Here is a 14786-nt window from a genome sequence, read left to right as displayed (position 1 = left end):
GCTGACAGCTCAGAGCCTGGAGCCTGTTTCAGATTCTGTGTCTCCTCATTCTCTGCCCCTCCCCCGTTCGTGCTCTGTCTCTCCCTTTCTCAGAAATAGTAAACATTAAAAAAAGTAGTTAGCAGTAGAAATATACTTTAAGCTCCATTCAGTAAGAGGAGAGTAATAGTATGATCTGTTCTGATATTTACCTGGCTGCAGAACCCACCGTCCCAGGGTATATGAACTAGGCCAGCTACAAAAGTTGCTGCTGAAGACACTTGTGGCTGACTTAGGGAAGAAGCCAATTTCAGAAGCAGAATTAAATGCCCATCTGAATCTAACTCATTTCCCTGATTCAGCTGGGCTCATCAAACCATACAAACCGTAGCAGCTGATTTGTCTGTGAATCCTTAGACTAATTCACTCTTTTCTTTGGCATTAGCTGATAAAATTGCACCATAATTCGAGATTAAGGAAGAGGGTGGAAATTAAAATGGGCATGACTTTAATGACTGAGTTCAGCTTTCCAGAGCCCCTGGGAAATAATAAATTGGTTAATATGTTCGGGGTGGGGACCCAGAGGAGCATGGCCTCCCAGGAAGAATCGCCTCAGGTAATGTTGCTACTATGAGTATTGGGGAATGGGCCGAGCCAGACCATAAAGACTGGTTTGAGTTTATAGACTGATGAAGATGATCACTAGACTGTAGTGTAGAGGATGAGAAACACAAATGAGTGGTTGTGGAGTGTGGATCCCAGTGCCTTTCTTTGTCTCACTCAGAGGAACACCCAAATCTTGGTGTTCTCCGTAATCCACAGGGTAAAGGGTACATCTTAGGCCATTTGAGATTGAGGGGACCACAGTATCTCAGGGAAATCCCTGCTATATTACTCTTTAAAAAAAAATTTTTTTTAACGTTTATTTATTTTTGAGAGACAGAGTGTGAGCAGGGGAGGGGCAGAGAGAGAGGGAGACACAGAGTCTGAAGCAGGCTCCAGGCTCTGAGCTGTACACACAGAGCCCATTGCAGTTCTCGAACTCACAAACCCTGAGATCATGACCTGAGTTGAAGTCAGACGCTTAACCAGCTGAGCCACCCAAGTGCCCCATTGCTGTATTACTCTTAAAATACTTGGTAATGTATACTGATACAGCAGGCAGACCATGGCCCCACACCAGGGAGGAAAGGCAAAGAGGAACAGTTCTGAACCTAGCTCAGTTGGGGTCACATGTCAGGGGCACCAAAATGGGCAGGACCTAAATATCCATTTGTGTGGCTCAAACTTTGAAATCCTTTAAGAAGATGTAACCACACGTGGGTCAAAGGAGAACGTATAGAGGACCCAGGCTTATAACACACTATAAGCTGGATTGGCCTCATTTATCCCCCAGGTCTGAGCCCAAGTTAGCCTCATTGGCTCCAGCATGTTTGGAAAAAGATACAGGTATACACTGTCTTCCTTTGGCTGTTTTGGTGGTGGTTTGATTTGATTTGATTCCTAGAACATGCTGGGGTATACTCAATCTACTGGCCAAAGCAAAGAAGACCCAGAGAGTCCTGTTCTGGGGGAGGTCATCCTAGGAAGACCACAGGTAGTCTCAGGAGTAGTCTCCTCCTTTCTAGGCCTTTTCAGGCACTGGCAAAGGTCTTTGTGAAAGCTAGGCTTCTTGCAGGAAAGTAGCCTAGTTCCAGATGGCAGCATTTTGAGCTAAACAAGGTATGCTGGGAGCTTCAGGAAAAAGGAAGACCCTAGAAGTCAGTAGTCATTAAGGTGGGAGTGTGTGGGTGCTGCAGACAGTGGGAGGGAACTCTGCAGACATTGTGGGAGTGGGACTCTGGGAATGGTCATCTTTCTTCTTGATAGTTCCATGGCACTGAAGTAACACAGTTGTTTCTTTCTTATTTAGTCCTGGACGGTCCCCAGTTTCCTTTGACAGTGAAATAATAATGATGAATCATGTGTACAAAGAAAGATTTCCCAAGGTAAGGATTCTGAGGAGGGCTGCCCCTGTGGGAAGACTGAGGGTGAGGGGATGGAATGCTCTCTCCATAGGTAATCAAGAAGAGCAGAAAGGTCCCTGGCAGGAGGAGGATACAAACACAAGGCTTCCAGACTGCTGGAGAAGAGGCAGGCAGCAGAGGACTATGAGTCTGGGGCTCATGCTTGCAGGGCCTGTATTTCTTCACTCCCTGGAGAGGTATCTAGAGAGAAATGTTAGAAAGATGTTCTGCTATATGTTAGTGAGGAAGGGAAGAACTGGGGACCCTGTTTCTAACCATGCACATCAGGTCTGTAAGTCAGGGTCCCCATAGAATGGAATTAGCTATCAGAGAGCACGTTCTTTGATGCAGATTTCTTAAGCAGAGCCTCATTACTAGGCCCATAGTGTGCACAGCAGACAGGTGTGCTGGACTGGCAGGAAGTTGGCCAGAGGGAGCAGGAAAGTGGGAGACAGAGTGTTCAAGCAGGAAAATGCTGAAGGAGGAAGGCAGATTACTCTCCTGGGATAGTGGAGAAGTAGGTTCCACAGCTCTATGGTTTGGCTGGAAACCACCAAGTGTATGGAACGAAGGCCTTTGTTTCCCTTTTTGCACAGCACGCCTATACATTCTGACCTGGTCTTCTCGTGCCAGGCCCTATTCCTGCAGAACACAGCCAGCTCTGTCTGAACCAGGGACTGACTCAGCCTCCCTGTCCATGACAGCAAGGAGCATGGAGTCCTCAAGCCTCTATCTTCATCCTCTGTCCAGACTTCCCTGGGTCTGTTCATCTGTGTATAGGATCTGCAGTGCGCAGTTGGTTTCCTACTCTTTTGAGAGTGTCCTTTTTCTAGACTCCAGTATAGTCTTCTGGACACACATGGGTGGCCTAGGGAAATGATATGACACCCTGTACTTTCCCTCCTGACATACACAGTGAAGCATAGCAGTTAGGAAGGACACAGTTTCTGGAACCAGACTGAATGGGTTTAAATCTGCTTCTACCATTTACTAGCTATATGACCCCGGACAGATTATTTAACTTCTCTGAGCTTGATTTGCCTCATCTGTAATTTGGGATAATAAGAGTATTGATCTCATAGAGAGTTTATGAAAGTTAATGGACATTAAGCTTTTCTAACTGTGCCCAGGACATAATAAGCACTCAGTGTGAGCTATTGTTTCTTTGTTGCCCAGTGCCCTGTGGTCTGTGCTTTCTATGCCTTGGAGCAGGCATTAGAGAGTAAGAGTGAGGAAGATAGGCAGAATGAACAGCTAGGAAATCTTTTTTTTTTTTTTTTAATGTTTATTTATTGTTGAGACAGAGACAGAGTGCAAGTGGGGGAGGGGCAGAGAGAGAGGGAGACACAGAATCTGAAACAGGCTCCAGGCTCTGAGCTGTCAGCACAGATCCTGATGCAGGGCCCAAACCCATGAACTGTGAGATCATGACCTGAGCTGAAGTCGGACGCTTAACCAACTGAGCCACCCAGGAGCCCCTAGGAAATCATTTTTTTATGCTTGATCCTTACAAAGAAATTTGGGAGTGTGTAGTGTTTAAAATGCATCTCCTCCTGCTTAAATGTTAGGTGTTATATTATCATTTTAACATTGCATATTTGTTTCGCATGGATGTCTCCAAGTCATTCATGTAAAGACGAACTGTTAGAAAAAATATGTTAAGATTCCTTTCCTTCTGTTTCCTCTCTCTCTCCACATACTGTGTGTGTGTGTGTGTGTGTGTGTGTGTGTGTGTGTGTGTGTGTTTGTACTTAGATGTGTGTTTATATACATAGTTCTGGGTAGTTTTTCCATAAGCACTTTTACTACATAACTAATTGGCCATTGGGCAATTTTGTTGTAAAGGATAAGGTCGCAAAAAATAAATGAGGGGCATTCATTGAAAAGAACATAATGAAACACAAAAAACAAATCACAAAATTAAAAGGCTATTTGCAAACAAAATACACAAAATATTTGTATACATTCAAAATGTGTAGTGTAGATTAATTGCAATACAGCACAAATAACTGATTTTATTTTGTTGATTGTACGTAAGCATTTGTTTTCAAAGTCTTTTGGTCATAGTATTATACATTTTGTTTTTGCTTGTTGATTCATCTCCTTGTTTGGCATCACACTTTTTCTTTTTTGACCAAAATTTCATCCTTCATTAAGAGAAGTATCAGTTTCTCTAAATACTTGGGTACATATTTATAACTGAGTTCTGTATTGTTGTGAAAGCCTTCCACACTGTTTGTTCTTAGCATGTTGTCACATGTCGGTTTAGAGATGTTCCAAAGTTCTATGGGAAATGTGGGTTCAAAACTCGGTGCCACTGTATAGACCATTATGAAGGCTAAGGTTTATATGATACAAAATGGGAATACTGCATTATTGGAGAAATGAAACCAAACTGTCAACCAGTTATTTTTTTCATACAGCAAAATTGCCTTATGGCCAATTAATTATACAGTAAAAATGTGGCAAAAATGCTTATGATGAAAATACCAGACACACATATATCCACCTAAACACACACTGGAAATCAGAAATTGCCGTCTGGTGGCAAAGGAAAGATTAGGCCACGTCCTAGATTGGCAGCTATGAACTTGTTAACTGGTGTGTATTTATCATTTGACGTGACTGTGCAGTTAGGTCCCCCAGAGGCTTCTGAGCTAAACTTTTGTTCTGCTCTGTTGAAGGTCTGGGTCCGTGAGGAGGCAGGTTCACACCTTCAGTAAACACTCTCTGAGCATCTGCTTAGTTGAGTTGAGTCCTAAGGTCAAGTAAGAGGATCCTGAAATAAATCAAATTCTCTCTGACTTATAATTTCCAGTCTAGAGAAATGTTTAGGAGCTAGCAGTGCCTATACACAAGGAGGTCTAGTGGCAGCATGGAGGAAGGGAAACCCTATTTGCCTGGAGGAATCAAAGACTTCCCAGAGGAGAGGCAGGTGATGTGTGAACTGAGATTAGAGGAGTGATAGGAGTTTGCCAGTCAGGCTTGGCAGGTGAAAAAGCTACATACAGGGAACAGCATGAACAGGCATGAAGCAGCATGCTAAAGGGGGAGAGCAGCAAACACTTCCAGGTCCTCAGAGCAAAAGAGCACATCTTCCAAGAAGTGGGGGGAGATAGGCAAGGTCACGTGAGAGAGGGCCTTGACTGTAATGTTTTGACTTGACCTGACGGTGATCTTTTCATATGTCCAGTTGTCAGGTTCCCAAATGCAACATCAGGAAACCAGGATCACAGAGCTTATCCTCAGGTTATTACCAGGTCCTTCAGGCTGAGCTCCCAAGTGAGCTGGAACTAGAAGCGAAATGTCACTTTTCCTGCTTTTATTTGCAGGCCACTGCACAAATGGAAGAGCGTCTTGCGGAATTCATTTCCTCCAACACTCCAGACAGTGTGTTGCCCTTGGCAGATGGAACCTTGAGCTTTATTCATCATCAGGTGATTGAGATGGCCCGAGACTGCCTGGATAAATCTCGGAGTCGTCTCATTACATCACACTACTTCTATGAGCTTCAAGAGAATTTAGAGAAACTTCTGCAAGATGTGAGTGTCCTTGTGCTGGAATTCTGGTAAATTCTCTGTGAGGTAGTGGATTATTAATTCCAAGCTAAGATTAAGGCTAAGATTTTGTTTCCAGTCTTCTCAGCCAGCTTGCCCCCACCTCTTACTCATGTGCAGAGTCCACCCCCGAGTGTGGTTGCTGATGGACTTTGGTTCCTACTCAGTCCCCTGCATTGCTAAGAGAAGCCTGTGTGGTGTGAGAAGAACTTGGTTCTGGGGGGTTTTTCTTTTTCTGATTCTGATTCCTCTGCCTGAGGCTCCAACATTGGTAGTGTTTATAAATACCCAAAGCAGATGAACATAAGGGAAACAAAAGTAATATAAAAACAGGGAGGGGGACAAAACATAAGAGACTCTTAAATATGGAGAAAAAACAGAGGGTTGCTGGAGGGGTTGTGGGAGGGGGGATGGGCTAAATGGGTAAGGAACATTAAGGAATCTACTCCTGAAATCATTGTTGCACTATATGCTAACCAATTTGGATGTAAATTTTAAAAAATAAAAAAAATTAAAAAAAAAATACTGAAAGCCTAAAAGTGGCCCCAGCAGCTGTGGTGGGTTTTCTTCTAGTAGAAATACTGGTATAAGCAGAGCCTTCAGACTGGTTCTGCTCAGCCAAGGGGAAACAGGCTGGGGCTTGTACTATGGGTTTATCTATTCGCTGACATTCTGTTTACATGGTGAGAACTTTGTTAGTAGGGATTTAGGTATTTAGAGACCCGATCCTCCCCAGTGTGAAAAGTCTTCTGTAGGAGGCTAGAGATAAAATAACCCAGAGATGGTCAAGACCAGAGTGTCCAGTGAGTTCTTAACTACTGCTTCATGCTCCAGAGTTTGCTTTCCTGTTGGTCTCTACAAATAGGTGGTCGGATGCCTGCCCACTCAAATGACAGTTGCCCCATACTACACCATTAGTACAGTTTAACGGGAAGGACATGTACCTCTTTGTGTACTAGAGTATTTCCTAGTCCAGGCCCCTATTACTTCTAGACCTATGACCTTGCTCTGGGGTAGTACCAACTGAGCTGAGAACCCAGGGCTAATGATCAAACAGGACTTCAGTGTGTTGGTCTAGAAATTAGGAACAGGGAGTTTATTTTTTTTAATTAGGAAACACTTGAATCTAGAGACAGATGATTAAAAATGACCATGATTATTACTGTCAAATATTGGAAGATTTCTCATATATAATAGGTAGCAGATTGTTTTCCATTCTCTAAAAGGCCTGTTAACCCAGTGGGCAAGTGTTACAGTGAGAAAAGTTTTGATTTAATAGATGAAAAATTACTTCCTTCTACAAAAAAATTTTTTTTTTTTATTTCAAGAATAATACTTAAATTCAGACATTGTAGAAATTTGATTTTAGGCAACTAAATTCTCATGCATATCCCTGGCAGCTCTTTGTTTCTGTTCAAGAATAACTTTCCAACAGTGGATAGGAATCTGGGATTGTGGCATCAGGCAAAGGATCAAGGTAGAGTGACTTCCCAGGTTGTTTGTATATCTAAGATTGATCTCCAAAAATGCTAAAGTCAGAGCCTTGCCCAAAACCTTCAGGCGTTTTCCCAAACTCCTGTCCCCCTGGGAGTAGGTTGTTTGGTGCAGCAAGAACACTGAATATGGAGTCAGTGCATTCATCTGCTCCCTAATTTGCTAGGTCCTGGGAATTCAGAAAAAAAGTTTGTTGCAGGTTCCAGCTCAAGGAATTTGCTGTTAAGTGGGATTACAGACCCATCAACAAGTAAAAAGAACAGGTGTCATTTATTGAAGTGTACTGTGTGCCAGACACTACACTGAGTACGTGAATTATCTCACTTTTGTGTGTTATAGTAATTGTGAATTGGTGAGCACTAAATATTAGAGGTCAGTTCTGAGCATGGAGGAAGAAATGCTGACTCTGCGTGGAGAGTTCGGGAAAAGTTGAGTCTTGACAAGTAGGTAGGAGTTCACTAGGGAAAAATTTTTTGTTGTTATTTTTTTCCTTTTTTTTTTCTCCTGTGAAAGTTATTGTTTCCACATTAAAAAAATTTTTGAGGGGAATTATTTTCTTTTTTAACCACGTAATGGTGGGAGTAGGACACCATCATAAGTCGTTAACATGTGAATTTTGAATAAATAAAAGCTACAAGTTATATACAAACATCTTAGGCAATAATATTTACAAACCTGTGTAAACAAAACAAATGTAAACAGTAAATGCATCATGAGAGTCATCAAAAGATACACAGGAACAACCACTTAGGGTCAGTCTGCCCACCAGCAGCTGGCACCAGCCAGCCCCAGGAATCAGGCCACTCTGAGAGGTGTAAAGGAACTTGGGACATTCCAGGAATTGCAGATAAAGTAGTTTGGCATGACTAGGTGAAGGATGCCTGCAGGGAAAATTAGGAAGGGATGGGCAAAGGCTGAAGTGTCTGTGAGGAGCTTAGGTTTTATCATAAAGGCAGTGGGAAAATTATTAATGGTTGTAATTTGGAAAATGGCATGGTAAAATTTATATTTAAAATAATAAACATAACTGTTATTGAAGAGCACTTAATGCATACTAGATACTGCATTATCTCATTTAATTTATCTAATTTAATCTTCATAGCAACACTGTAGGTAAGGTACTACTATTCTGTAAGTCTACAGGTGAGGAAAGCAAAGCTTTAAAGAAGCTAGGTTAGCCCAAGGTAACTCATTTCTTTAAAAAAAAAAAAAAAAAAAAATTTTAAGTTTATTTATTTTTGACAGAGAGAGGGAGCGTGAGGTAGGGAGGTACAGAGAGAGAGGGAGACACAGAATCCGAAGCAGGCTGCAGTCTCCAAGCTGTCAGTACAGAGCCTGACGTGGGGCTTGAACTTATGAACCGTGAGATCATGACCTGGGCCAAAGTTGGACACTTAACCGACTGAGCCACCCAGGCGCCCCAAAGGTAACTCATTTCTTAAGTAACAGAGCTAGAACCCAAACCCAGTTTGTCTTATTCCAGAGCCTAAGATCATATTTTCAAACACTTAATCAACAAACATTGGCATCTGCTCTGTAAGAGGCACTATGCTAGTCTTAGCATGTAAAGGAAGAACAAAAGACATAGTGTCTCTGTTCATAAGGCTCTACAGTGTAGCCGTAGAAACAGATAACTAATTGTAAAACAACATGTGGGGGGCACCTGGGTAGCTCAGTCAGTTGAATGTCTGACACTCAGGACATGATCCCCAGGGTCATGGGATTGAACCCCAAGTCAGGCTCCATGCATGGATTTAAAATTCTCTCTCTCTCCCTCTCTCCTTCCCTCTCTCCCTCTCTTTGTGCCCATCTCCCTCTCTCTCCTGCTCTCTCTCTCTAAAATAAAAAACAAACATGTGGCACCATGGCATGTAAGCAAACAAAACATAGAAGAGGGAGCAGTTAGTTCCTGTTCTTATGTGTTTGGGTGGGGTGGGAGGTACAGGCAGAGGATCTCAGTGAGGGTTCACAAAGTGGCTATTTGGGTTAAGTCTTAAAAGAATAAACAAGATTTCACGTAGTGCCCAGCCTCTCTCTTCATTTCATAGCCAGTTTTTTTTGTAATGGTCTTTATTTGCTAGTTTTCTTTACTAACAACCCATTCAGTCTAACAACCTGCTCAGTCTTCTGCCTTCTACTTTCCCTTGCCACCATTCCACAACACTGTTTCAGGCTAAAGTCAACAAGCAACCAGCTTGCCACCAAGCAACCAGTTGCCGAAGAGATCCTATGGCCTCTTTCCGTCCTCATCCTTCTTCACAACTCTGCAGAGCTCTACAGTGTGAATCTGTCTCCTGGACTTTTCCCCCACTTGGGGTCATGGCACTGTTCTCTCCAGTCTTGCAGTCTTGCTGCCCTTTCACAAATTCCTTTTTTGCCCATCTCTTAAATGCTTTTCATTTGGCTTTAGGGGGCGCCTGACTGGCTCAGTCGAAAGAGCATGTAACTCTTGATCTTGGGGTCATGAGTTCAGGCCCCATGTTAGGTGTAGAAATTATTGGGGGGAAAAAAAACCTTTAAAAATACATAAAATAAAAGTATTAAATGTTGATGTTCCACAGGGTACAGCCCTGAGTGTTGGTCTCCTCTTCCTCCTTTCTTCACACGCTCTCTGACAGCCTCATCTTCGGTGCCTTCTATTGTCGCCCATGTGTTGAGGACAGCCACCTGGCTGCTTCTCTCCCTGTTCTCTTTAGCCCCTGGTCAGTATTGGAGCTCCAGTCCACTGTTTATTGGTTCCACTCCCACTTCGACTTCCAGATTGGTTAGTATTTTTTGGTTGTAAGTAATAGAAAGCTAAGTCAAAGTAGTTTAAGCAGGAAGGAGAAACTAATTATAAAGATGAAAAGGGTGGGTTTTAGAGAATTAAAGATAGGAATGCAACCCGGTCTTAAGGGACCAAAACTAGAAACCAGAAAATGTGGGAAGCTCAGGAAGTGGTGATTCCCCTTCCTGCCATTTTTCTCTGTGCTGCTTTTCCTAGGTCTCTTTGGTAGATGTGGCCATCCCTTTTCATCCAACAGTAGATTATACTCTTCTAGCACACCGATAAATAACAGTTGTCTTTCTGTCCATTTTGAAATTCCTAGGAGAGTAATCCACACTTGTCAGCTGTTGGAGGTGGGATGGAAGGTTCAGCCACACGATACAATTGTAGCTACTAGAAGTCAGAGCAGTTTCCATAAAAAAGATAAAGGCTCCTGGGCTGAGTAAATACCCAATAGAGTATCTAATCTAGGTATCTCAAACTCTGCAAATCCAAAATGGAGCTTCTCCACCTTCCCTTACTTGAACTACTTGTTATATTTCCTATTTTATTTATGGGTTCACTGAACTTTCCCTAAAACTGTAGTTGCAGTTCCCTTCTCTTCTTGCTTCGGCCAACCCTCTGCTGTACTCAGTCATCTACCTCTGAAATGGCCCCAGACTGTGTTTCCTTCTATTCTTCCTGCCTTGATTTATGCCTTTTTTATGCACATTATTACAGCAGTCCATTAATGGGTTTTTCTGCTTTTAGGCTTGTGCTCTTTAGTGCACCATCAACACTACAGCCAGAGCCATCTTTCTAAAATACTGTCTGGTCGCATCACTCCTGCTTTGAAGCCTTTCTATTCCTGACCTTCTGCCTGGGGTGGGGAGTGAACAATGAAACTCCCCTGAGGATTGTCCCTTGAGCCAGGGTCTCTGTGACATTCCCCGGTGTCATGTAGTGTCCTGAAGTTCACACAGTTCCTGTAAGCGGCTTGCTGTCTCTCATGGCACACAGGCCTTCCCTAAGTCCTTCATTTTGCAGAAGTCTCTGTTCTACCAACTTGTGTCTCCCCAGAGTCCACTCTGCCCAGCCCAGTCCTGCATTAGCCCAACCACGATGTGCCAGTGGATTGCTTAACCAACCTTTGTCTTCTCTACAGGCTCATGAGCGCTCAGAGAGTTCAGAAGTGGCTTTTGTGATGCAGTTGGTGAAGAAGCTGATGATTGTCATTGCCCGCCCAGCTCGGCTCTTGGAATGCCTGGTGAGTGGACTCCAGAGAAGGTTGGGACGGGGTGGGGCATACAGAGGAAGTATCCTGCTAACAGCAGAACTATGGTAGTACCACCGTCATTTCTGCTGCTGACGTCCTTGTTTAAATGTGGTATGCTGGCATTGGGCCCAAATGAGTTCCTGTGAGGAAAATGGCTGGTCCTGAGGGGTATTCGTCTGACTCCCACACACCAAGCAGACCCCAGGTGAGTGGGCTTTGGGCAGTGAGGAGCATAGGCCAGTTCCATTGGCACAAGTCGAGTCCATCAGTTCATCATGCAGCAGCACTTAGCACCTGCTCCACGCCACACACTGGAGACACAGACTTAAACACAGCAGAGTCCCTGAGCCTAAGGTACTCCCTCTGTAGTGGAGCTGGTCTTTCAGTGCCTCAGGTAGGAGGCATGGAGACGTAGAAATAATAATTATGATACTGCAAGTAGTGTTGCAACTGAGGGAAGTCCAAAGTGTGACAAGAACATGGGGAAGGAAGGAGGTGCCTTAGTCCTCCTTGGGATGGACGTTTGGTGAAAGCTCCTTAGAGGACACAAAGCTTGGGGGACATGAAGGATGATTATGAGTTTGCCCGGGAAGGGCATTCGATGGAGCACAGGGTGAGTGTGAAGAATTGGTGAGGGAGAAACCTGGAGGGTAGGCGGGGAAGCATCATGGAGGGTCAGTTTCCCTGCTCCAGAGTTTGGGTTTATCCTGAGGGCCACTTGGAGCCATCAGAAAGTTTAGGTAAGAATGTGATATGGTCAGATTTACTTTTTTTAACCAGCTTTATTAACGCATAATTTATATACAATAAAATACATCCTTTTTGATGTATTCAGTGAGTTTTAACATATACACACCTGCATAATCACCACTGCAGTTGAGATAGAGAACATTTCTTTCACCTCAAAAAGTTCCCTTGTGCCTTTTGCAGTCTCTCTCCCATCCCTCACCTCCCACTGCCAGGCAGCCGCTTATCTGCTCTCTTCCACTGTGGATAGGTTTGCCCTTTGTATAGTTTCATATAGATGAAATTATGTAGTATGTTCTGACTTCTTCCAGCATAATTTTGTTTTGTTTTGTTTTATACATGTTACATGTATCACTAATGGGTTCCTATTTGTTTATGAGTAACATTCCATCAGATTTACTCCTGAGAAAGATTACTGTGGTGGCAACATGGATGGTGAATTGGAAGAGAGGGCAGGATGACCAGGCAAATAGCCAGAAGCAGCAGTTCGTGTGCAGATAGGAGTGGCCTGAGGAGGCCAGTGGTAGGGGCACAGAGAAGAGGTAGATGGAGGAGCTTTAGGGGTTTAGGAGACAGACACTCTGACCAGGGACTGAGGAAAGAATAAGAAGTTAGAAGGACTTCCAGATCTTGCCTAGTAGATTAATCCACGTTTTAAATTCATAGGAGAGTAAGATTACTCTCCTCTGGCAGTGGGTGTTTCTCCAAAATATTGAGACCAGAGATGAGGGAAGCCGTGGAAGCTGGACTTGTGGTCAAGCAGAGGGCCTCTTCCTCAAGAACATGAAGTCCATGCTTGGACAGGGCTTGGAGTCAGGCCTGGGTTTGAATGCTGGCTCTCTGTCCCTTCCTGTCTCTGTGACCATGGATAAATCAGTGCATCGATTTGGGCCTTGATTTCCTCACTGAGGTCATAGAGGTGTTAGCCGGGCTTAGGCCAGAGTGTAGCACTTAGTAGGGACTCGGTAAATAGAATCCTCACTATTCTGTGCTCTGTGCAGACAAGGACTCATGTGCTGTCCACATGGCACTCTGGTCCTAGCACGTAGGAGGTGCTCGGTAGATATCTGAAGGCAGGGCTGCACGTACTTGTGCGTGTGTGTGTGATAGTGCCATCTGGCTGGCAGAAGGCTTTGGACCAGATGAATAGGTTGAGCTATCTTGAAGCCAAAAGCTTTGGTTCTTAGTGTGAGGAAGACAACACATGCTTAGGGTGTCCAGTCTGGAGCTCACCTGGAAGACAACTTTGTCACCATTCTCATGATCCATGAATCATGATGTTTCTGGGTATTCGGAGGCAGGGGTGTCCCATCACAAAGAGAAAGTCTTCTTGTTCATCTTCCTCCAGGTATGTGCTGTGAAAACCAAAGCCTTCACTTGTAGCCCTCACCACTGACCACCTCTCTCCCCTGGTACAGGAGTTTGACCCTGAAGAGTTCTACCACCTGTTAGAAGCAGCCGAGGGCCATGCCAAAGAGGGACAAGGGATTAAATGTGACATTCCCCGCTACATCGTTAGTCAACTGGGCCTCACACGGGATCCCTTAGAGGGTGAGCATGCTGCCTGGTGGCTGTGAAGAGGCCCCACAGCCAACAAACTCTAACCTCAAGAAAGCCACTTGGAGAAGAGACTTAGATTGGACACGGTCACAACTCAGCATCAGGGGCCTCAGGGCTATCAGAGGAACCGTGTATTCTCTGTCAGAAAACAGCTTCTCCTTCAGAATTGTTCACATCTGCCTGACATTAACCCAATCTGGATTGGCGTGAGGCCAGTTGGGTTGGATTTAGAATGTCAAAAGAGGTCAACAACAAAAGACCACAATTACATTTTCAAAAATGGCTCCCTCCTCTGCATGCTTACCTCCTTGCCTGCCACCTTACAAGTTCTCCTGTGTCTTTGATGTGTCCTGACACGGGGCTTCACATTGTGCCCCTTCATGAACCCTGGGCTTCTAAGTCCCAGGTCTGTGCTCATCCTGCTCCTGCCTTCTCTGTTCCCCAACCCCATCCGGCAAAGCAGGATAGGGACCAATAGCCCACTCTTGGGCCCTGTTTTCCAGGAATTGTCCTAAATTTGAGTGAAACTTTTTAGAATTTTCCAGCCCTTATGAATGGCACTGGACTTCTAGAAATAGGAGTGGCAGTATTATTTGGCAATTAAGTCCAAAAGCTGTGACTCTTCTGTGGATAGAGCCACAGGAGTGCACAGATGCAGGAAATATTAATGCCTACTTTGCACGTACCTGTCATATGATGTGAGTGGACTACTGACATTGGTATGCACACCTTTCTCTTGTGCCCTTGCTTTGCTTCTAGAAATGGCCCAGTTGAGCAGCTATGACAGTCCTGACACTCCAGAGACAGATGATTCAGTTGAGGTAAAGAGCTTGAGCTTCTGCCCCAATCACAGAGACTGGGCCCTGTGAAGCAAAGGCCCGTGAGTCCTCTGTGAGAGAATATCTAAAAGGAGGGTTGGAGGAGTGGGTGGTTGTGCATACTGTCTCAGAAGTCATTCAGCTCCTGACTGAGGAAGAATGGGCTGGGGCCGCAGCAGGACTAAGAGCTGAGCTGATCCTGGGGCTCAGCTTCCCCAGGCACGTGGGCTCTGAGAAGCATGCCTGCCTTCTGCCTTTGCTCTTGTCTTCCAGGGCCGTGGGGCATCTCTGACTAAAAAGACACCCTCTGAAGAGGACTTTGAGACCATTAAGCTCATCAGCAATGGCGCCTATGGGTAAAGGCAGAGGGGAGGGTGTAGCCAGGACTGGAGCTAAGTCAGCCCTTGGACTCTTCCTTCTACAAGTATATGATACCCAATTCTCTGGGCAGCAGATGCCTCAGGATAGACCCTCTCCCTCTCCAAAGCCAGGAGTCCAGGAGAGACAGGAGTTGATTTTCCTCTGACATGTGGGCATTGTTCCTTTCCCAGACAAGGTCCCCACCTCTCTTGGTAGCACTCCTCCTGTAGTGAGCTCTGGGGA

The 14786-nt window shown here is 44.5% G+C and overlaps 1 protein-coding gene across 5 annotated transcripts in view; it reads left to right on the top strand.

The window, feature by feature from the left end:
* The window catches only part of MAST2 (microtubule associated serine/threonine kinase 2), a 220881-nt gene that overhangs the window by 194355 nt on the left and 11740 nt on the right, over nucleotides 1-14786 (top strand). For all 5 annotated transcript variants that reach the window (XM_047869664.1, XM_047869667.1, XM_047869663.1 and 2 more), the window contains 6 exons: nucleotides 1892-1967; nucleotides 5318-5527; nucleotides 10948-11049; nucleotides 13224-13356; nucleotides 14125-14186; nucleotides 14457-14539. In XM_047869664.1, the coding sequence (XP_047725620.1) occupies nucleotides 1892-1967; nucleotides 5318-5527; nucleotides 10948-11049; nucleotides 13224-13356; nucleotides 14125-14186; nucleotides 14457-14539 (666 nt within the window). The remainder of the gene's footprint in view (nucleotides 1-1891; nucleotides 1968-5317; nucleotides 5528-10947; nucleotides 11050-13223; nucleotides 13357-14124; nucleotides 14187-14456; nucleotides 14540-14786) is intronic.

The sequence above is a fragment of the Prionailurus viverrinus genome, chromosome C1 (assembly GCF_022837055.1).
Source record: "Prionailurus viverrinus isolate Anna chromosome C1, UM_Priviv_1.0, whole genome shotgun sequence".
NCBI lineage: Eukaryota > Metazoa > Chordata > Mammalia > Carnivora > Felidae > Prionailurus > Prionailurus viverrinus.
This window is presented reverse-complemented; position numbering and strand designations above follow the sequence as displayed.